This window comes from Lactuca saligna, chromosome 5 (genome assembly GCF_052625555.1).
Source record: "Lactuca saligna cultivar CGN05327 chromosome 5, ASM5262555v1, whole genome shotgun sequence".
Lineage (NCBI taxonomy): Eukaryota > Viridiplantae > Streptophyta > Magnoliopsida > Asterales > Asteraceae > Lactuca > Lactuca saligna.
This window is the reverse complement of record NC_136421.1, coordinates 221,741,553-221,763,526: the sequence shown is the minus strand read 5'-3', so window position 1 is coordinate 221,763,526 and position 21,974 is coordinate 221,741,553. Positions and strand designations below refer to the sequence as shown.

General features: G+C 37.5%; 1 protein-coding gene across 1 annotated transcript; it reads left to right on the top strand.

Moving 5' to 3' along the window:
• Nucleotides 1-13,645: 13,645 nt before the first annotated feature.
• On the top strand, nucleotides 13,646-17,715 carry LOC145045070 (sucrose synthase-like). The gene is made up of 11 exons (XM_078993420.1): nucleotides 13,646-13,793; nucleotides 14,220-14,364; nucleotides 14,455-14,578; nucleotides 14,650-14,801; nucleotides 14,901-15,093; nucleotides 15,188-15,619; nucleotides 15,693-16,150; nucleotides 16,227-16,451; nucleotides 16,544-17,107; nucleotides 17,204-17,342; nucleotides 17,434-17,715. The coding sequence occupies exons 2-11, from the start codon at nucleotides 14,267-14,269 to the stop codon at nucleotides 17,464-17,466; spliced, it is 2,418 nt and encodes an 805-aa protein (XP_078849546.1). The 5' UTR covers nucleotides 13,646-13,793; nucleotides 14,220-14,266; the 3' UTR covers nucleotides 17,467-17,715.
• The last annotated feature ends 4,259 nt before the right edge of the window (nucleotides 17,716-21,974 follow it).

Below are 21,974 nucleotides of genomic sequence, written 5' to 3'. Positions count from 1 at the left end.
ATTGTTCAATTCGAAGATAAAGTGGAAAATTAAACCAAAGTTGCCTGGAATCTTCAAACAATGAGAGATTAGGGTTCTTCTCACGTTCTTCAGGTCTCCAAGGGTTTCCTTAGTCGCAAAGTATCTTCCAAAAAAGCCAGAAAGATTCATGGATTCGGAATTTGACCTCTATTTATAAGATCCTCAAAACAGAGGCAACTCGTCGAGTAGACGCTTGGACTCACCGAGTAGCTTCAGGTTTGTACTTTTTTCTTCATTTTCCAGCTTCTAATTGCTTCTCCTTCCACCTTCTTGCTCCCGAGCATGACTTCTAGACTGAAAATACGATTTAAACATTATTAAGTACCTTTTGTCCATAATATGCAAATAATTAGCTAATAATTGATAAAAATCTATACTAAATATACGGCTAAATATGCACATATCATATAGTCACTTTCATCTTACACATAAATATGAGGTATTTTATATAAAATACGTGTTATATGTATGTGTGTGTGTGTGTGTATATATATATATATATATATATATATTGTTTGTTTATTTATTTGATATGTATGTTGAAAGAATGTTTTATACAAGTTTAGAATGATTTAAACTGTATATGTATCTTTATCTACAAATATGTTGAATAAAACATGAGTAGATGAAATAGTTGATTTGTGATGAAATAAAATGATGAGAGGCCTCGAAGTTGTCGGTGTTCCAGTCATCTAGCAGAGTATAGATGACAACAACAAACTTTTCTAGACAGTCTGGTGGAACGCCAGCAGACTTGTAATCTGTAAGTGTTTATGAACGATGTGTTCACCAGTATACTCCATCCCCCTCATGGTTTCCTTACGGACATATATGGCTGAGGAATTCTCTTAGCAGTAGTGTCCACCCCGATGATGATCCTTAGGCAGGCCCCCTATGATTGGTGTTTAGGGACGTAAAGTGAGGATAATAGAAATGGGTAATCAGGGTTATTGTTGGTTAATGAAATTAAATAAATTTATTGTTAATTGATGAAATTAATAAATTTATTGTGGGTTGAAAACCCTATGTGTTCACCAGACTCTCAAGTTTGACACACTTAGCTTTCTGTATTACAAGTAGTGGAACAAGAACATAGTTGGATGATGACGAGGGATTTTGGATTATAGGTCAGTAGATGTAAATATATGTTGTAAGGCCTATATCGTACTGTTTATGCTTTTGATCTGTATCGATGTTGACATACCAAGTTTGTAATGAAATGAAAATACATTTCTTTAAGAAATGTTTTGATAAATTTTATCATATTTTGTTTTGGGAACAAATTCCGCAACATTTTTAATTGAAATATTACTCTGATTTTATTATACAAGCATAAAAGAAATTGGTCTTTTCTGGCCGTGAAAATCCGGATGTCATAGTTGGTATCAGAGCATTAGTTTAAGCGAACTAGGAATTTGTAGGATTTTTAGACTTAAACTCAGAATGCTAAGTGATGACCGTGAGATGAGTGTCTACCATATATTAGACACGGACACTAGTCTATTTTCGGAAAGATGCCTAAAATGTTTTTATGTGCTAAATGTTATATGTTTTCCATATATGCTATTATTTGTGAGGATCTATGGTCTGTTGCTAACCAGATCTGGAAACCTTATGTGTTCAGAATTTTAAGCATATGACTACGATATTAGAACTAGCATGTAACGTTTCGGAGTAATAAGGAGAATTTAAATATCTATCGTGAATAAAGATTTAAATTCGCCTAATTTAGTGTATAGATCAAAATGGCAAGAACCCGAAGTGGATCTGAAAACGCGAATAGAAATCAGCAACCTCAACCCAAAGTGATTGAGCAGGTGCCGATAGTAGAAGCTGCACCATAACCAATCACAATGGTTGGAGTACAAGCCATGATTCAGGCAATGATGGATGAATAAAGGGAATAAATGAGGCAACTATTACTGAACAACAGGAGTGAACCTTCAATGCCTGTTGAACAACCTAAACTAAATGACAGACAGTCAGAGGAAGGAAATTACAGTCGTATTGTCATTCAAGCGGAACCCATAATGGCAGAAAGGAATGACCCGGAGAGAGAAATCAACAGAGATGGGCATATGTATAAGAATTTTTTGGGCGCCAAACCACCAAGTCTTTACGGAAGGCCAAAACTTGTAGAGATTATGGATTGGATCTCCGAAATAGAGATGGTATTTGAAAGTTGCAACTGTAGAGGCAAGCATGAAACTGTTTTTGCGGTCAGACAACTGAAGAATGGAGTTTTAAGTTGTTGGGAATTGTTGGTAAACAAGATGCCACATGGAGAATCCCTAAAAATGTCATGGGAAGCATTGTTAGAGCAGTTGAAAATGCACACTTCTCTTAAATAGATCTGATAGATCTAAACAATCAATTTCAAAACTTAAAGAGGGGGGGGGGGGGGAAGAGCATTGATGACTATGCTACTTCGTTTACCAAAAATATGAAGTTGTTTCCATACTTGGTGCCGACTGAACTCGCTAAGATTGAAAATTTTGCGAACGGATTCTCATCAGACTTTGGCCCAACAGTCAAAATGGAAAGCACGTTGAAGGCATCCGTCAGAGCAGCCAAGAATGTTGAGACCCAGTTAAAGGAAATGGGTATGGAGGGCAGAGGTTGGTGAGAAAAGGAATTTCGATGGATCTTTGAGATCCAACAAGAAAAGTAAATTCTCGAAGTCTGGTTCGAGAGGAAGAGGAGGTGAGGCAAAATGGTGTGACAAGTTTTTGAAGAAACATGTTGGGAAATGTAGCAAGGAGGTCACTTATATAAAATGTGGAAAGCTTGGACACTATGCCAATGAATGCACCTTCATTAAGAAAGTTTGTTATGTGTGCAACGAAGAGGGGCACATTTTGAGGGACTGCCCAAAAAAGAAAGAGGCAGCAAGGCCCAATCTCCCACCAAAGTCGAAGGTGAGATCTTTCCACATGTCACTATAAACCGCAAAGGATGCAACAAATCTCGCTTCAGGTACCTTTCTTGTAAGTGGATTGCCTGCCAACTTATTGTTTGATTACGGAGCAAAATTACTCCTTTATATCACATAAATTTGGTGAAAGACTAGCATCGCCTATAGAAAAACTTGATGATGCTCTAATTGTAGAAGTTGCTAGTGGCAAATTCATACCTGTTAGCAATTGCATTAAGAATATTGTCATCAACTTTAACGGAAATGAATTCCACGAGAAGCTGTTACCCATTGAGTTGAATGGTTTCGACATCGTGCTGGGGATGGATTGGCTTAGCGCCAATGATGCCGAGATATTGTGCAAGAAAAAGATAGTGAGGGTAAACTCGCCTGGAAAAGAGTCATTTATGGTGTACGGAGACAAGTGCAGAGTAAATTCTGGAATAATTTCCCTAGTGAAAGCCAGAAAATGTTTATCTAAAGGATGCAGCTCATACTTGGCATTCATGATTGATGCTATGAAGGAAAAGAAGGAGATGCAAAGTATACCAGTGGTCTGTGACTATCCAAAAGTATTTCCCGAAAATCTTCCTGGATTACCCCCTGATAGACAAGTGGAGTTTGAATAGACTTGTTACCAGAAACAACACCAATAGCAAAAGCACCACATTGATTAGCACCAACGGAGATGAAGGAGCTTATGACGCAACCTCAAGAGTTGTTGGACAACGATTTCATTAGACCTAGTTCATCACCCTCGGGAGCTTCGTTGTTATTTGTAAAGAAGAATGATGGAAGCATGAGAATGTGCATAGACTACAGAGAGCTGAACAAGGCAACAATAAAGAACAAGTACCGATTGCCAAGGATTGATGACATGTTCGATCGGCTGCAAGGTTCGAGCTATTTCTCAAAGATCGATCTTAGGTTAGGATATCATCATTTAAAAGTGAGAGAGCAAGATATTGAGAAGAATGCATTCAGAACAAGATATGGATACTACGAATTCTTGGTTATGTCGTTTGGATTAACCAATGCTCCGACAACATTCATGGATTTGATGAATAGGGTTTGTAAACCATTCCATGATAAATATGTGATAGTGTTCATAGATGACATTTTGATTTATTCAAAAAGCAAGCATGAGCATGACAAGCATCTACGAGAAGTGTTAGAAGTTCTGAAAAATGAGAAGTTGTATGCAAAGTTCTCCAAATGTGATTTTTGGATTCAAGAAGTTTAATTTTTGGGTCATGTGGTTAAATAAGAAGGGATAATGGTGGACCCAAATAATATTGAAGCTATAATAAAGTGGGAACCACCAAAGAGTCCCACAGAGATCCGAAGCTTTCTGGGATTAGTCGAATATTACCAAATATTTATCCAAGGATTTTCTTCGATAGATGCTCCATTGACAGCTTTGACGCATAAAGGAGCTACTTATACTTGGAATGAGAAGCACCATTAAGCAATCGAGAAGCTAAAGAAGAAGTTGTGTGAAGCACCAATTCTTTCTTTACCTGAAGCAGTTGAAGACTTCGCAGTTTATAGCGATGCGTCTGGAGTTGGGTTAGGTTGTGTTCTGACCCAAACGGATAAAGTGATAGCATATGTATCGAGATAATTAAAAGAACATGAAAAGAACTACCCCTGAAACATCCCAAAAATACGGTCCAAAATTTTCGTTTAAATCATTAACAAAACCATAGTAATCCAAACATCATATAAAAACCATAAGTCATGTATTTCAAAATATCATAACATTTGTCAAAATATGTCAGAGTATAAACATTCCAGGCTAAAACATCTTGGTGTGTGCAATGCGATCATCTCGAGATTTTCCCTCTGCTACTGGAAGTACCTGAAACCAAAATTGAAAACTGTAAGCAAAAAGCTTAGTGAGTCTCCACAAACTACCACATACCGTACATATAATCACATACTACAAACACTGGGGCTAGCCCGCTACATCGGGCCCTACCACCCGGTATTGGACTTATCCGGCATCGGGCCCGCCTGACATCGAGCCCTTCTCGGTATACATATATGTTTCTACTAGGCCTCACCTGTCTCTGGGCCCCGCCCTCTATACACATACAATATATAATCATAATCATACTAGTACATAACAATCAAACACAATGCTATAACTTCTAGTCTCAAGACCCTACCTATCTTAGGCCCTGCCCCTACTCTGCTACTGATGAGATATGGAACCCCGTCTATACTCAAATAGTGATGAGATACGGGCTCCCGTCCACACTCACCTCCTTACAAGGCACATACAAGTATCATGAAGACAACGCCCGACATCAGACTGAAATCTGGAAAACTTAGATCTTCCTCGGACGTGCCCCACCATCGGACCGAAGTCCGGAACATGAAATCTACATCGGGCTAACCTTAACATTGGATCTAAATCTGGCATATAATAACATACATAAATGGGATGACATTGGTTCCTTCGACCCATTCCTACTAGAAAAAACCCACCTCACACGCTGACTGCAGAATCCCGCAGATAATCCTCTTGCTGCTAGCTGGCAGATCCTCGAACTGTTGATCACTCAACTCCCAGAGCTATCATTACCAACATAATACTTAGTCAAGAACTGATAATCCTTCTTAAGGTAAAATGACCATTTTACCCCTGGTCAAAGTTAAAGTCAACTCTTAGTCAAAGCCAAAGTCAAAGTCAAAGTCAACGCTCCGAGTTGACCCAACTCACCGAGCTTCTCCATGAACTCGTCGAGTTCTAAAGCTTAAAATCTTGAAATCGAGATCCAACTCATCGAGTCAGCCCCTGGCTCTCCAAGTTCCCTGGCTACTCATGGTCGTCATTCATCAAATCAACTCGTCGAGTCATTCCTCTAACTCGCCGAGTTCTACCCCAAAAAAATCTGGATAACTCACTTCAACTCATCGAGACCCTCCCTGGACTCGCTGAGTTCCTTAGTCTGATTGGGCCATCTTAACAGATTAAGCCCCTACACTTCAGATCTAAACCCCAAACTTCGTCTTTACGCTAGAAATGACCTCTTAAGGGTAAAGTTTCCAACTTTACCCAATACCTGTCCTTCTTAACGGGTTTAGCTAAAACCTTAGGTCCTTAAGACATAGTCCTTGTCCAAAATCCTTATTATTCCAATCCAAGGCAGGATAACCAAGATCTAGGCCCTAGACACCCAGTAAACACGTAAAGCTTCCAACTTTACTTCCATGCATGGCCCCTTTGGGGCTTAAAAGCCCATAACATCATCCCTAAGGTTTTCATGGGTCTTCAATGGCATAAAGTTTGCACCTTTATGACTTCCCAACCTTTAGAGACTTCAGATTTGAAAGTATAATCAACTTGGGACTTCCATGACCCATAAATCAAGCACATTGGACCAAAAACCCCATAAAGGTGATCAAAATGAGATCTAAGAAACTACAAGGCAAGTTAGAAGTTTTATTACCAGAAAGTGATGAGAATAGAATGAAATCCCTGGATATATAACCTCCTCCTTGAACCTTCAAGATCCTTCTTTTTCTTCTAGGCCTCAAGAACACACAACTCACTCAATAATGGTTCACACACTCAATGAAGACTCTAGGGTTTCGTGGATTAGGGTTTGGGATATGGAGGCTAAGAATGAGGCTGGTGGGAGGAGAATAAGATGCTTAAATAGGGCACCAAGACCCAAATTTAGGGTTTCCCGAACCCATACCAACTCGCTGAGTTGGTTCTCCAACTCGTCTAGTAGGTCACTTTACCCGTGACTCAAAATCCGCTCCTACGCGTCGAGTCATCCCCAAGACTCGACGAGTTTCCTTCTTGTCTAAAGGTTCTATTTTCCTTTCTTTGGCCTTCTAGATTCTAGGTGTTACAATTCTCCACCACTTAAATTGGACTTCGTCCTCGAAGTCCGTTACCGTCACTTATTTCGCGAACATCTCACATGCCACACCCGTAGCAACCCTTCTATTTGCTCTAGACTAACTGACGTTTCCCCTGCCACCGATACTCATCACTATAGAAGTACTACTAAGATCCTACGCAATCAATGGCCTTCCCAAGGCTACTGAACCCACTATCAAAACCTTCTGAAACCTCAATGAATAACTGCTAACTACATCTTCTTACCCTGATCAGCTCAATGCCACCAACAACATCACAATCCCTGACTATAACCAGATGACGAATACTTATACTTTCCAGGAGGCTTAGATAATCCTTCGAGTAGAAGATTCATCCCTGAAACAGTTAGACTCAAACGAGAGTTGCGTAACAGGGTCAAATTAACTACAAGAGGAATCGGGTACAAAACTGTGTCTAAATACAGCCTACCATCCGCAAACCGATGGTCAGAGTGAACGAACGATTCAAACGTTGGACGATATGCTAAGAACATGTACCCTGGAATTCCAAGGTAATTGGGTTGAACATTTACCTCTGGTAGAATTTTCCTATAATAATAGTTTCCACTCGAGCATAAAGGTGGCACATTATCAAGCTTTGTATGGATAAAAGTGTCGAATGCCATCATGTTGGCTTGAAGCTGGAGAAAAGCAGTTTATGGGACCCGAGATAGTCCATCAAACTGCTGAAAAGCTAAAAGTGATTAGGGAGAGGATGTTAGCAGCTCAGGATCATCAAAAGAGCTATGGTGACAAGAGAAGACAACCGATGACATTCGAAGTTAAAGATTCGGTTTTACTTAAAGTCTCACCGTGGAAGGGACTTATAAGATTCAGTAAAAGGGGAAAGTTGAGTCCAAGGTTTATTGGACTGTTTAAAGTTCTTCAGAGGATTGGGAACCAAGCTTACAAGCTAGAACTATCAGAAGAACTAGATGGTATTCATAACACTTTCCACGTATGTTTGAGGAAGTTCACATGAGAATTTCTCGACATAATTTCAATTTCTGAGTTAAGGATGGATGAAAACAAGAGGCTAATTGAGGAACTAGAGGCAATCGTTGACCGTAAGACTAGAAGTTGCGACACAAGATGGTCGATTTAGTGCTTGTGCAATGGAAACGTACGAATAGGCCAAATCTCATCTGGGAAACGTAGAGTGACATGATGAGTCGCTATCCGCATTTCTTTGTTGATGTATGATTCCGGGGACGGAATCATCCTAAGGGGGAGAGAATTGTAACATCTGTGTTTCTGGGCTAAGTATTAAAGATGATATAATAGTCTAGGTCAATTATTGTAACTCGTTTGAAGTAATAAGAATGAATTATGTGAATTTATGTACCTTATATTTAATTATGATGATATAATAAATTAAGGATAAAAATAAGCGTCAAAAGTACAATGTTAGATAAAATCGATATCTATGAAGAGTTGTAATGGTCGTAACAAGGATTCCGGAGATATGAAGAACACCAAAAATCTAAGTTATAACGAAGAAGTTATGACATGTCGAAGTTTCGGGACAGAACCGGCATGACGCTGCATGACGTAAAAAGTGATTTTATGATAAAATGATTTTTAGCCTTAGCGATCTAAATGAAAGTCGTAGTATACATTAAACTGAGAGTGTGCATAAAAAGAATATCCAAATTTGACTTTGTATAAGGAAGTTATGAATTTTGTAAGATTTGGCATAACAGTATGCAACACAGAATTTGAATTATAGATCGAACGATTTTTAGCCGACACAACCTAAACGAGAATCGAAAATCTCGTCGATAGTAGTTCAATGGTAAAAAGATAGACAAAAACGGACATCGGATGAAGAAGTTATGAATTTTTAATGGACTTTTGTTGTCCCGGCCTATGCTGCATGTACGAGGGGGTAGTTGTCAACATCCGAAGTGAAGACCGTAGAGAGAAAGCAAGGGTCAAGATTAAGCCACATCACCCTCCTCGCACCAACATATTCCAGACTTCTAAATTCCGTAAATTTCGCATACGAGCTCTGTTTTTGACGTTCTTTATATCCACGCATAGGTAGCGGTGTAATCTACGACTTTGGTTTAGACTTCGTCGACTAATTTTGACTTTATTTTTAAAGTTATATTTTAATAGGCTTAGACAAAAACAAATCCTTTATTAAGCATTTATCACATTAATACCTTTCACCAAATGCTCAGATTTAACCCCAAATAGCATCCTAATTCATAAAGCTTTCAACTTTATGATTCTGCATGGCTAGAAAGTGTCCAAATCCAAAACCCTAACTTAACACAAGATTCTAAGCCCCAAAACTCATGCATGGATGGAAAGAAAGGAGCAAGGTTACATTTTTATGACTCCATTCACTCCAAAAATGCATGAAAAAGCTACTCATAAGGTCTGAAGTATCTCATATCAACTAGATCAAGATTATGGGACCAAAATACACATAAACCCTAGAACCGACAAGATCTAGCAAAGTATTCATCAAGTTCAAAACTGTATACCTCCTAGAGGATGCTAAGGAGATGTAAGGTCCAGATCCACGAGGCTTGAAGCTTAAAAGCACCACCTCCAACTTCTTCTTCCTTCAAAAGCACTAATTAATACACTCTTATGTAGCTCCCTAAAAATACTAAGTAAAAAAAATTCATTTTTAAATAATTCAAAACCATTCATTCATTATCCCAAATGTCAATTATAATAAAAGTATTCTCAAAACATCAAAGTAAAATCATAAATAGTCAATGCGAAATAAATCTCTAGGGGACACAATGCGATCAAGTCGGGCCCTTCCTTTGAAAACAAAAGTACCTGAAATCATAAACATAAAACCGTAAGCACAAAGCTTAGTGAGTTCCCCAAAATACCCCATACCATATATACATAACAGTAAAAACATAATTTGGTCTATTTCACCTCCTTCGGTCTCTTTCAATCGGTACTGGGTCTATTTCACCCCCTTTGGTCTCTTTCAACCGGTATTGGACTCTTTCACCCATTCGATCTCTTTCAACCAGTAGTGGGTCTATTTCACCCCCATTCGGTCTCTTTCAACCAGTATTGGGTCTATTTCACCCCTTTCGGTCTCTTTCAACCGGTATCGGGTCTATTCCACCCCCTACAAATAAGCATACAATCATATAAGTAAGAGTCACAAAGACAACAAGCACATACAGGCATAACAATAAGTGTCACAAAGACAACAATCATCCTAAAAACTAATCCAGTGGGCCGATATTGGTGCCTTCGACCCACGAGTACAGTGAAGGATCTCACCTGAACTATTCAACAGAAACTTAACAGCTACCTCACCACCATAACATCCAATCCAAGCTTCCTAAAGCCAAACTGAAATCAATCCTTAGCTAAAATCTCAATTCTACACAAGTTTTACCAAAGGTCAAACAGGACAAAAAGTCAACGGTCAAAGTCAAATTCAAAATTTCTAAATAACAACCCTCCATGTCATGGCCTTCCTTGTCCACACCATGGGCATAAAATGCTAGAATAGTGCTAATCCCCCAGTCGCCACGTCGTCGTAGCAAAGGTCACGCCATAGGGACTAGTCTGAACAGCTCAAATGAGCTTAATCTATTTTCTTCTGATTTCAACAGCTCCAAAGCTCAGATCTGATCTATTCCAAGGTCTTAATGGATAAAGTTTCCAACTTTATCCATTAGGAAGGTTCAAACCACCAAGATTTAGATTTTAAGTCTCAAAGGAACCCAAAAGTGCATCTTTCTCAACTTAATCCATTAAGTCCAGGTCTCTAACCTTCAGATCTGAATCAACATGATGTTTAGATGAATAAAGTTTCCAACTTTATACATACTAATGTCTCAAGCTTTCAAGATCTAAACTTTAATACACCAAAATTACCTAAATGACCAAAACTTGCATGGTTGAAAGGGAAAGGAAAAAGATCAAAACTTTCCTAGTCCATGAGTTCCAAGAAAACATTATAAACTAATCAAAAGGTGTTAGCATCTATATCCGAAACATACAATGTTCTTAGGACCTTGGAGAGTAATAAAGTTGCAAACTTTATTCCCAACTCTCACTCAAAGCTCATTAAAATAGACCAAAAAACCAAATACACTGAGATCCAAAGATGAAATTTAATAAAGCTTGGAACTTTATAACTCACAAAGGTCTAGAAGGTAGGTGAAAGTTGAAATCTTCAATTTCCAAGCTTCAAGGTTCAAACCACCAAGATTTAGATTTTAAGTCTCAAAGGAACCCAAAAGTGCATCTTTCTCAACTTAATCCATTAAGTCCAAGTCTCTAACCTTCAGATCTGAATCAACATGATGTTTAGATGAATAAAGTTTCCAACTTTATACATACTAATGTCTCAAGCTTTCAAGATCTAAACTTTAATACACCAAAATTACCTAAATGACCAAAACTTGCATGGTTGAAAGGGAAAGGAAAAAGATCAAAACTTTCCTAGTCCATGAGCTCCAAGAAAACATTATAAACTAATCAAAAGGTGTTAGCATCTATATCCGAAACATACAATGTTCTTAGGACCTTGGAGAGTAATAAAGTTGCAAACTTTATTCCCAACTCTCACTCAAAGCTCATTAAAATCGACCAAAAAACCAAATACACTGAGATCCAAAGATGAAATTTAATAAAGCTTGGAACTTTATAACTCACAAAGGTCTAGAAGGTAAGTGAAAGTTGAAATCTTCAATTTCCAAGCTTCAAGGATCAATCTTGCATGAAAACATTGTTTTAAAACAAACAAAAACTCCAAAAATAGATAAGAGAGGAGAGGGTAATGCTCAAATCTTGAAAATAGAGGCTAGGGTTTCTCCCAAGAGGTTTTAAATATGATGGAGGCTAAGAAAATACCCTAAAACATGAATCATTACCTTTAAATACCTTGAAAATCCTAAAAATTCTGTGGGCTTTGGGCAGAACAGTTCTCATGTCGTGAGAATATATTCTCACCTCATGAGGACTCTCATGTCATGAGAATTACTTCTCACCTCGTGAGAACGGGTGTTCACTCAATTTCACTCTAACTTCAAACAATCATAACTTCTTCATTTCAACTCCGTTTTCAACGTTCTTTATATGCACAAAAATGTATTGACGAGCCCCACAACCCTATCTAATTATTTTTTACTTAAAAAATATCGAACTAAAATCCTTAATTCATAAAAGAAGTTTGAAACATCACTTTTCCTATTTTACCCTTTGACTCCAAGACACAAACCAAGGCTTAAATCACTTATCTAACATTGTCATCATCCAGTAAGGTCTAAACCCTATTCCCTTGAAGCCTAAGGCCTTTACTTGATCAATTTACTGCCCACAATCTCAGAATAAGAAACTTATCGAAACAGAATTTTACATCTTAAGCTCACTATGCTCAAATATAGGGTTAGGGTTTCAAGGGAGTTGTTTGGGGAAATGGAGGCTGAGAATGGAAAGGGTTTATGATGGTTAAGGTGTTTAAATATGGCTCAAAACCCATATTTTAGGGTTTGGATCCTGACCAAGTACACCTGCGATCTTCTTAACTATGCCCGACGTAGCTCATTAAGTCCTCACATCATCTTTCCTTCTACTGAATACGTAGAGGCTATCTACGCTCTACTTAAACTTAAGTCCCATGAATTTATTTACAAATTAAGGAAAGAGAATTTTACATGAAATAACCCGGTGTTACAGGTTAATATAAAATTCCCAACAAAACAATCACAATAATTAAAGCCAAGAATGTAACTAAATGCCAAATGAAACATATAAGTAAGAGTTCATGTCATTAACTTTCTACTATAAGAAGTACATACCCTTTTCAATTTACTATAGGGATTTCATACCCTTTACAATATCAATATGGATTTCATACCATTAATTCCAAACCATGAGGAGTTCATACCCTTCAGAACAACAATAAGGATTTCATACCCTTATTAATAAATCGTAGAGACTTCATACCGTTCGCAACAAAAATAGGGATTTCATATGCTTACTACTAAACTATAATGACTTCATACCCTTTTCAACAACAATAGCATCTCATACCCTTATAACTAAACTATATGTTCCATATAAACCCTCTTCTTCATCTGATATCACTACTAAAAAAGTTTCAAATCCAAAATATTTCATTGTGATTTTACATTATTAATGTTTCAATACCGGAATTTCCTACTCTTATTTCAAAATACGAGGATTTCATCTGATATCATAAATCTAGATTTTCGCAGCACACGTGATATTTATGCAGCTCAACTTTATTTTTCCACAGTCAATTTAGGTTAAAACAACGTTGTTTTATTATTTTATCTGAATAATACATTTTTTATAGACCATTTAAATTTTCACATACGGTGGCATGTAAAAATCCTAACTATTTGAATAATTTCTCTAATTTTTGGTTGATTTATAAAAAATAAGAATTTACGTGATTAGTCTTTTTTTTATGTGAACTATATATTTTAAAATATTAGACAAGTGTTAGTCAAATAAAACCAGGAACCTACCATTAGTTTTCAAGTACCCGACGAGGTTTTGCATATTATATTATTTATAAATTATAATATGATTAGCAAGTTTATCCTCTTTAATTTATAAACTAGGTGCTAAGTGCTAACTTACCATTAGTTTTCATTAGTCAAGTGTTTTTTTTTTAAAAAAAAAGTTAACCGCGTGGGAATAATGACAAGTTGGCCATAGTGGTATTTCATGGCTATTTTAATAATGCCTGTACAAAAACATATAACTACTTTTTAACTTAAAAACTTAAACCCAATCTATTAAGTACACATCAATAAAATGAAATAATTAAAAAATGGTTGAAAGAATTTCCAGGTTCCCCTTTATTTCTTTGCCTATAAAATCACTCCCTTCCCACACTTGTCTTCTCATTCATATCTATCCTTCCGTTCGTCCCTTTTCTCCATCGTTAATTACATTCACTTTGCTGTTGAACACTAAAAGTTAAAAGGTGTGATTTATGTAACGCTTTCTGCTATATTTATCTATGTTCTCTCAACTACTTTATTTCCCTTTTTATTTTCTGTAGCATTTACTTCACTTTTTGCACATAATTTCATCACCATGATCGCATATACTTTAGTTCCCTTTTGATTTCTCTGCTTATGTAGCTCAATTTTTGTAGATAATTTCAACTTAGATTCATCCTTGAACAATCAATGATCTGTGAAGTTTCTACTTCGATTTTGGTGGTTAATATTTTTTCAAGTTTGACTTGCTTTCCCTTTTTTACTTGAACAATCAATGATCTATAGAAGCATCTGGACTGTTATAGACTAATAAAACAAAGACGCGTAAAATTTTGTGTTTCTTCTTCAAATTAATATCCTCTGTATTTTGGTAACTAAAGTCATCTAAACGCTTCCTTCTCTGGCAGTTGATAATCCTTCTGATTTTGTAAGATAAGTAAATTCGTGGTCGATCATGGCGGAAAAAGTTTTCACCCGTGCACACAGTTTTCGAGAGCGTCTTGATTCTACTCTAGCATCCCATCGTAATGAAATCCTGAAGGTTCTTTCAAGGTATCTTATGCTTTCTGGAGCCTTATCTTCTCAGCTACAATTTTTAGAATCGATTTAACGCTATGTTTTTTCTCATTTAATATCCTCAAGGATCGAAAGCCATGGAAAAGGAATATTGAAGCCTCACCAACTCATGGCTGCGTTTAATGCAGTCTGCAAAGAGGATACCAAACTTCTTGATAGTTCCTTTTATGAAGTTCTCAAATCAACACAGGTATATGATCGAAGAAAAAAAAACATTATTGATCCCTACTTATTCTCTGTTTTTTGTTAATGTGTTGATAGGAAGCTATAGTGTTGCCTCCATGGGTTGCACTTTCTATTCGTTTGAGACCGGGTGTTTGGGAATATGTAAGAGTCAATGTAAATGCACTGGTCGTTGAAGAATTAAGTGTTCCTGAATATCTTCGTTTCAAAGAAGAACTCGTTGATGGATCGTAAGTATCATCATCATCCTGTTATTAACATATTCAGATTCACAATTGCCTTTTGTTTTTTTCCTCTGCAAATGTTATATAATTTCCGATTGATTGCAGCTCCCATGACAACTTTGTACTGGAATTGGACTTTAAACCATTCACCGCTTCTTTCCCCCGCCCAACCCTAACCAAGTCTATTGGGAACGGAGTTGAGTTTCTGAACAGACATCTCTCTGCGAAAATGTTTCATGACAAACATAGCATGAACCCTCTACTCGATTTTCTCCGTACCCACGCCTACAAGGGCAAGGTATTAATTACACTCAAAACCCTATAATTCTTCTTGATTTACTTCTTTCGTTAGAGTTCTGGACCTAACAGATTAGAATTTTTATGATTTGCAGACGATGATGGTGAATGACAGAATCCAAAATCTGAATTCTCTTCAATCTGTGTTAAGAAAGGCATCAGAGTACCTATCTACGCTTGATGCGAACACTCCATACTCTAAATTTGAACATAAGTTTCAAGAGATTGGACTGGAGAGAGGTTGGGGTGATAAAGCAGAGGGTGTCATGGAGATGATCTATATGCTACTCGATCTTCTCGAAGCTCCTGATGCAATCACTCTCCAGAAATTTCTTGGAAGAATCCCTATGGTTTTCAACGTTGTCATTCTTTCCCCCCATGGTTACTTCGCTCAAGAAAACGTTTTAGGATACCCCGACACCGGTGGTCAAGTTGTTTACATTCTCGATCAAGTTCCTGCTTTAGAACGTGAGATGCTCAAGAGGATCAAGGAGCAAGGGCTTGATATTGTTCCACGTATTCTTATCGTAAGTCCCCTTAATTTCTTCTTTTCTCCTTCTTTCAAAATTTTCGATACTTAACCGATTTTATGATGAACAGGTGACAAGGCTCCTCCCTGACGCTGTCGGAACCACCTGCGGGCAGCGACTCGAGAAAGTGTTCGGAGCAGAGCACTCTCATATTCTTCGAGTTCCGTTTAGAAACGAAAAAGGTATTCTTCGCAAATGGATCTCTCGCTTTGAGGTGTGGCCATACATCGAGACTTTCACTGAGGATGTCGCCAAAGAAATCACCGCCGAGTTGCAGGCGAAGCCCGATTTGATCATCGGAAACTACAGTGAGGGAAACCTTGTCGCCTCTTTGCTCGCTCACAAATTGGGTGTGACTCAATGCACAATCGCTCATGCTCTTGAGAAAACCAAATATCCTGATTCCGATATCTACTGGAAGCAGTTCGATGAGAAATATCACTTCTCCTCTCAGTTTACAGCTGATCTTATCGCCATGAATCACACCGATTTCATCATCACCAGTACCTTCCAAGAAATTGCCGGAAGGTAAAACATATTCTCGTCAGTATTGTTTGATTGGCCTTTAAAAATTAGAAAACACTAATTTTAATTTTGTTTTCAGCAAGGACACAGTTGGACAATATGAGAGCCATACAGCTTTCACAATGCCTGGATTATACAGAGTCGTCCATGGAATCGATGTCTTCGACCCTAAATTCAACATCGTTTCCCCCGGTGCTGATATGGGGATATACTTCTCTTACAGCGAGAAAGAAAAGAGACTCACAGCACTCCACCCTGAAATCGATGAACTCCTCTTCAGTTCCGTTGAGAACGAAGAACACTTGTACGTTTTGCATTACATGTTATACCTTCTCCATGTTTTTAATTTTAATATTTGAATTGATCGTTTGAATGAATGAACATCACTCGTTACAGATGTGTTTTGAAAGATAAGAATAAGCCGATCTTGTTCACAATGGCTCGACTGGACAATGTGAAGAACTTGACCGGACTTGTGGAGTGGTACGCGAAAAACGATCGGCTTCGTGAGCTGGTGAATCTGGTGGTGGTCGGCGGTGACCGGAGGAAGGAATCGAAGGATCTGGAAGAGCAAGCTCAGATGAAGAAGATGTACGATTTAATCGAGGAGTACAAGTTAAATGGTCAGTTTAGATGGATTTCTTCACAGATGAACCGGGTTCGAAACGGCGAGTTGTATCGTGTGATTGCTGATACGAGAGGCGCTTTTATTCAGCCAGCGTTCTATGAAGCTTTTGGGCTGACGGTGGTGGAGGCCATGACGTGTGGGCTGCCGACATTTGCAACGCTTCACGGTGGTCCGGCGGAAATCATTGTTCATGGGAAATCCGGGTTTCATATTGACCCGTATCATGGAGACCAGGTGACTGAGCTTCTAGTGAAGTTCTTTGAGAAGACTAAAGCTGACCCTTCTCATTGGGAAGCCATTTCCAAGGGTTCCGAGCAGCGTATCCAGGAGAAGTAAGATAACTGATGTTACTTTCTTTATTTAAACTCATTATTAGTAGTATAAACATTTGTTAAACTCTTAAATTAACCTTTTTTTCATAATGACAGATACACTTGGCAGATCTACTCAGATAGGTTGTTGACGCTTGCTGGAGTTTATGGATTCTGGAAACACGTGTCAAAGCTTGACAGGCTTGAGATTCGTCGATATCTTGAAATGTTTTATGCTCTCAAGTATCGCAAATTGGTAATTTTTTTAATATATATAATGTATGTTATATGTTATGTAAGCAAGGCCAAGGGATAGGGATGTGATATTTGTTTGGTGTTGTTTTCAGGCTGAATCTGTGCCGTTGGCCGTTGATGAGTAAGTGAAGGAGGAATCATCGGGTGGTCAAGCGGATTGAGGAGTTGTTGTTGGCACATATTTTATGTATAAATATTTCATAAAAGATAAGTAAAGTGAAGAGAGCTTTTTGAAAGCTTTTTTTTTTTTTCCCGAGTGTATGTGTATGTTTAATTTCCTCATTCCTATTTCATTTACTACCATTTATGTAACTGACTTCTGCCTTGCACTGGCCTTAAATTCGAAATTTTAATGAATTTTCTTGTTCTTTTTATATTATGTAATACAAAATTATGAGAATTTTAATATTTTTTTTACTTATTGTTTCAACAAATCTTCTCATCAAATTAAATTAATGACATGTGTCATATTTAATGTTCATTCAATGTTATTTAAGCTTACCAAAATGACATATATCATCGTTTAAATGGATAGGAGAATTTGTACGAAAAAATAGAATGATATTTAGGTTGCGTTTAGTTACGGAAAAACAATTTTCATTTTCCGTTTTTTGTTTTCCCTTTTCAATTTTCATTTTCCGTTTTCATTTTTCATTGAAAAATTTTAAAAATGCGTGTAGTTAAACTTATTCATTTTTCATTTTCAGTTTTAGAAAATTAGAAAACGTGTTTAGATGTCTATTTTTCTATCGGTTTTCATTTAAAAAAAACGGTAGTGGTAGTAGGGTGTGGGTGGGGGCGGTGACGGTAGCGGGTCGGCGGCGGTGGTGGTGATGAGAGGCGATGGTGGTGGCGGCGTCAATTTTATCAGTGGTGGTGCTAGTGACGGGTTAGTGGTGGTGGTGGTGATGGTAGGTCGGTGATTGTTGTGATGGTGTTGGGTGGGTGGGGGTGCGAGTGTGTGTTTGTGTGTGTATGTGTGTTTGTGGGGGTTGGTGTAGGTGGGTGTGTGTGTCTGTGAGGGTGGGGTGGGGGTAGGTGTGGGTATATGGGTATGTATGTGTGTGTACGGGTGTGTGTGTATGGGTGAGTATGTATGTGTGTGTGTGTGTTTGTGGGTTGGTGTGTGTGTGGGTGTGTGTCTTTGTGGGTGTGTGTGTGGGTCTTTGTGGGTGTGGGTGTGTGTGTGGGTGTGTATGTATGTGTATGTGTGTGTTTGTGGGTGGGTGGGTATGTATTTGTATGTGTGTGTGTTTGTGGGTGGTTGTGTGTGTGTGTGTTTGTGGGTGGTTGTGTGTGTGGGTGTGTTTGTGGATGGGTATGTATGTGTGTGTGTGTGGGTTGGTGTGTATGTGTGTGTGTGCGGGTGGGTGTGTGTGTGGGGGTATGTATGTGTAAGTGTGTGTATTTGTGGGGGGGGGGGGGGGGGGATTGGGGTGTGTGTGAGTGGGTATGTATGTGTGTGTGTTTGTGGGTTGGTGTGTGCGTGTGTGTGTGCTGGTGTGTGTGTGTAGATGGGTATGTATGTGTGTGTGGGTGGGGGGTGTTAAGGTGGGAGTAGGTAGAAGTGGATGGGGTGAAGTGGGTGTGTGTTTATAGAAAAATTTTGGAATTAGAAAAATATGGAAAACAATGATTATTAGTTTTCCAAAGTTTTCCAACTTCTTTGTAATTTTAGAAAACGGAAAATTTTCATTTTCCGTGAAAAATTTAGAAAAATAGACGAACTAAACGCGTTTTCAAAATTCTCATTTTTCTTGGAAAATTTTTCCGGAAAACGGTCCATTTTTCCGCAACTAAACGCACCCTTAATTATTCCAAAATTATATCAATGGGTGGTGTGTCTGAGACTCTTAGAAGGGACCAAGTTCGGTGATTCTTTAGTTAGAATTGCGTTGTAACAAGAATTCGTTTAGAATATTAAAGAGCATGGTCACCATATTTGATGCCTTTCTTGTCCATTGCCTTTTTCTATGTATTTACTTCTTGCCCAACATGTATTATGCTAATTTGCATATGGGTTTGCTTTTTGTCTTAAACACTAATAATATTTTATTTTTCTTGTCTTTGTGAAAATCAATATTTCTCATTGTATCACTATTGAATTACAATCTCCATATATATATATATATATATATATATATATATATATATATATATATATATATATATATATATATATATATATATATATATATATATATACCCATGCAAGCGGCAGGTTGACAAACACTCAAGTTGGATTCAGACTCTGTAAATAATGAAGATTTAGGTGCTGTTTGTTTTTCTGAAGCCAAAATGTCTGCAGTCTGCGGACCACATCTGCAAACCTCTGCGGCAGAAGAGGTGGACCAAATGTCTGCAGTCTGCAATAAGAAGACTGTTTGTTTTTAACGTCTGCAGCTATTGAAATAAATTAATTTTTCAAACTTAATTTCATGTCATAACGATTAAAAATGCATTTTCAGCAAAAAGAGAAAGAAAAAAAAAACAGATGGTCTTTTTTTTTTTTTGGTTAAAATGAGGTCTGAAGACCTTTGAAGACAGTGGCTCATGTCTGCGCCAGGAAGACCTCGCGCAGACATTTTTTGGTCTGCGCACTTCCAAAAAACAAACACTCTGCGAAGGCATATGTCTGCGCGACACAGACAAAAGTGGTTGCGCAGCTCTTCACAAAAAAAAAACAAACAGCCCCTTAGTAATACGGGTAGCGAGAGCCGAGAAGAGACATGAAGGAAACGAACTTGATCTGTCAATATTAGTCCTCAGCCAACAATCTTCAAATCCATCAGAATCTGCCCAATAGAGTTCTAGCTCAGCAACGGTTTAGCCCATTAGCTCTTTTTAGCCCAATCAATACTTCCATCTTTTACAATGGACTAAACGAAACTGAAAATCATTAAAACAAGTTTAGTTGTCAAAAATATTTAAACTATTTATTAGAAACTGAAAAAAAAAAGTTGAGATTGCTTAAAAATATTTAAACTATTTATAAGAAATAACTGAAAAAAAAAGTTGAAATTGCTTTTTTTTTTTTAATGTTTCTATTCCTCGAGCACCAACAACTATATTTCATTTTTTAGGATGAGATGTGGAAGCACCACAAGTGTATCTCGTTCTTCATTTTGCAAAAGGAAAATTGAGAGGTAAATGAACACTAAGTGTTGGTGATTTTATATCATCAAATATTTTTTAAGTGTAATAGGATTAAATTTATTGACCAAAAGTGATTTTGTTGAATATTAAACAAGTTAGGATGGTGTACGAGTGCACACTTGTTCAAAATTCAAAGTACATTGTTATTAAACGAACAGGGGTCCGGGGGCAGTGCCCCTGCGAGCGGGGTCCCAGGTCAGCACAATTTTTTTTATTTGGACTATGTTGCTACATTAAAAAAATGCATCAAAAATCCAATTTGAGAAAGTTGACCTTTTTTTTTTCCTGAGATCCGTTTAATAATATGTTTGGTAGTTTTATGACAGTGTGCAACTGTCTGTTGACAATTTTCAGATAGGAATAATATATTTGTTTTTTGGTGATTTTCCTGGTACATCTTGAAGAACATTTTCACATACATTCTCATATTTCATTCTCTGAATTTCATCCAATTGAATGTTCGATCTGTACCATCGAAATACTTCAATTTGATAGTGAATCACGATTTTCAGAGAATCCAAGCAATCTACTCATCCCCTATTTTCTAACACCAAAGACTTTTCTTTTTGTCTCCCTTTTCTGATTTTCAGTTTGGAAATGAAAAACTAAAAACAAAAATGGCTACCAAAGATTTCAATATAATGGACAGACGTGTATTTGAGGGTGCGCGAGATGGGACTATTATGTCAAAACACTTTCTTGAATAAACCATTAATGTAAAACATCATCTATTCTAATAAACAATACCTTTATACCATGTGGCATTTTCTGAACCCCTCCCGAGTGAATTTTCCTGCTCAAAGTTTTATGTGAAGTTCCAAAAACACCCTTTCTACCTCTTAATATCCCATCTGCCTTCATTCCCGCTCTGGCTTCGTTGGAAACAATTAAGAGTTTCCAACTTGTATGCTATAAATCAGCCTCCAATTTCCCGAAATCAGGGATTTAATCCCATAAAATTGACTTTCTTTTCAAATTTCAACCTAAAGGATCGCTTCTTCTTCAATGTTACTCTCTCTCTCTCTCTCTCTCATTTGACGATTTTAGGACGAACTCTGATGAATGTTTTTAATTAATCCTACTTTTGAAATGTTTGGATTTAAAGATATATGTGTTTTGACTGTATTGAAAAATAAATTTTTTACCATTGATTTTTGGGTCGTTACAAGTTGGTATTAGAGCCTTGGTTTGAGGGATTCAGACATACTTTCGGGTGTGACTGAACTCAAACTGAGGATCTGTAAAGTTTTCAAAATAAAAATGTTTTCAAGAAAAGAGTTTTGTAAGACAAATAAAGGGGTGTGGTGCATCCAATCGACCGAGCTCAAGTAAGTTTCCCTAGGATACCCATATATGTTAATTGTTGTGGCTTGACTTATGAATATATGAATCGCATGCTAGTTAGGGCTAGGGGAGATGCCTTTATATGTTTTATAAGCTGGTAGACTTGCATGCTAATGCTGAGTACTCTGCAATA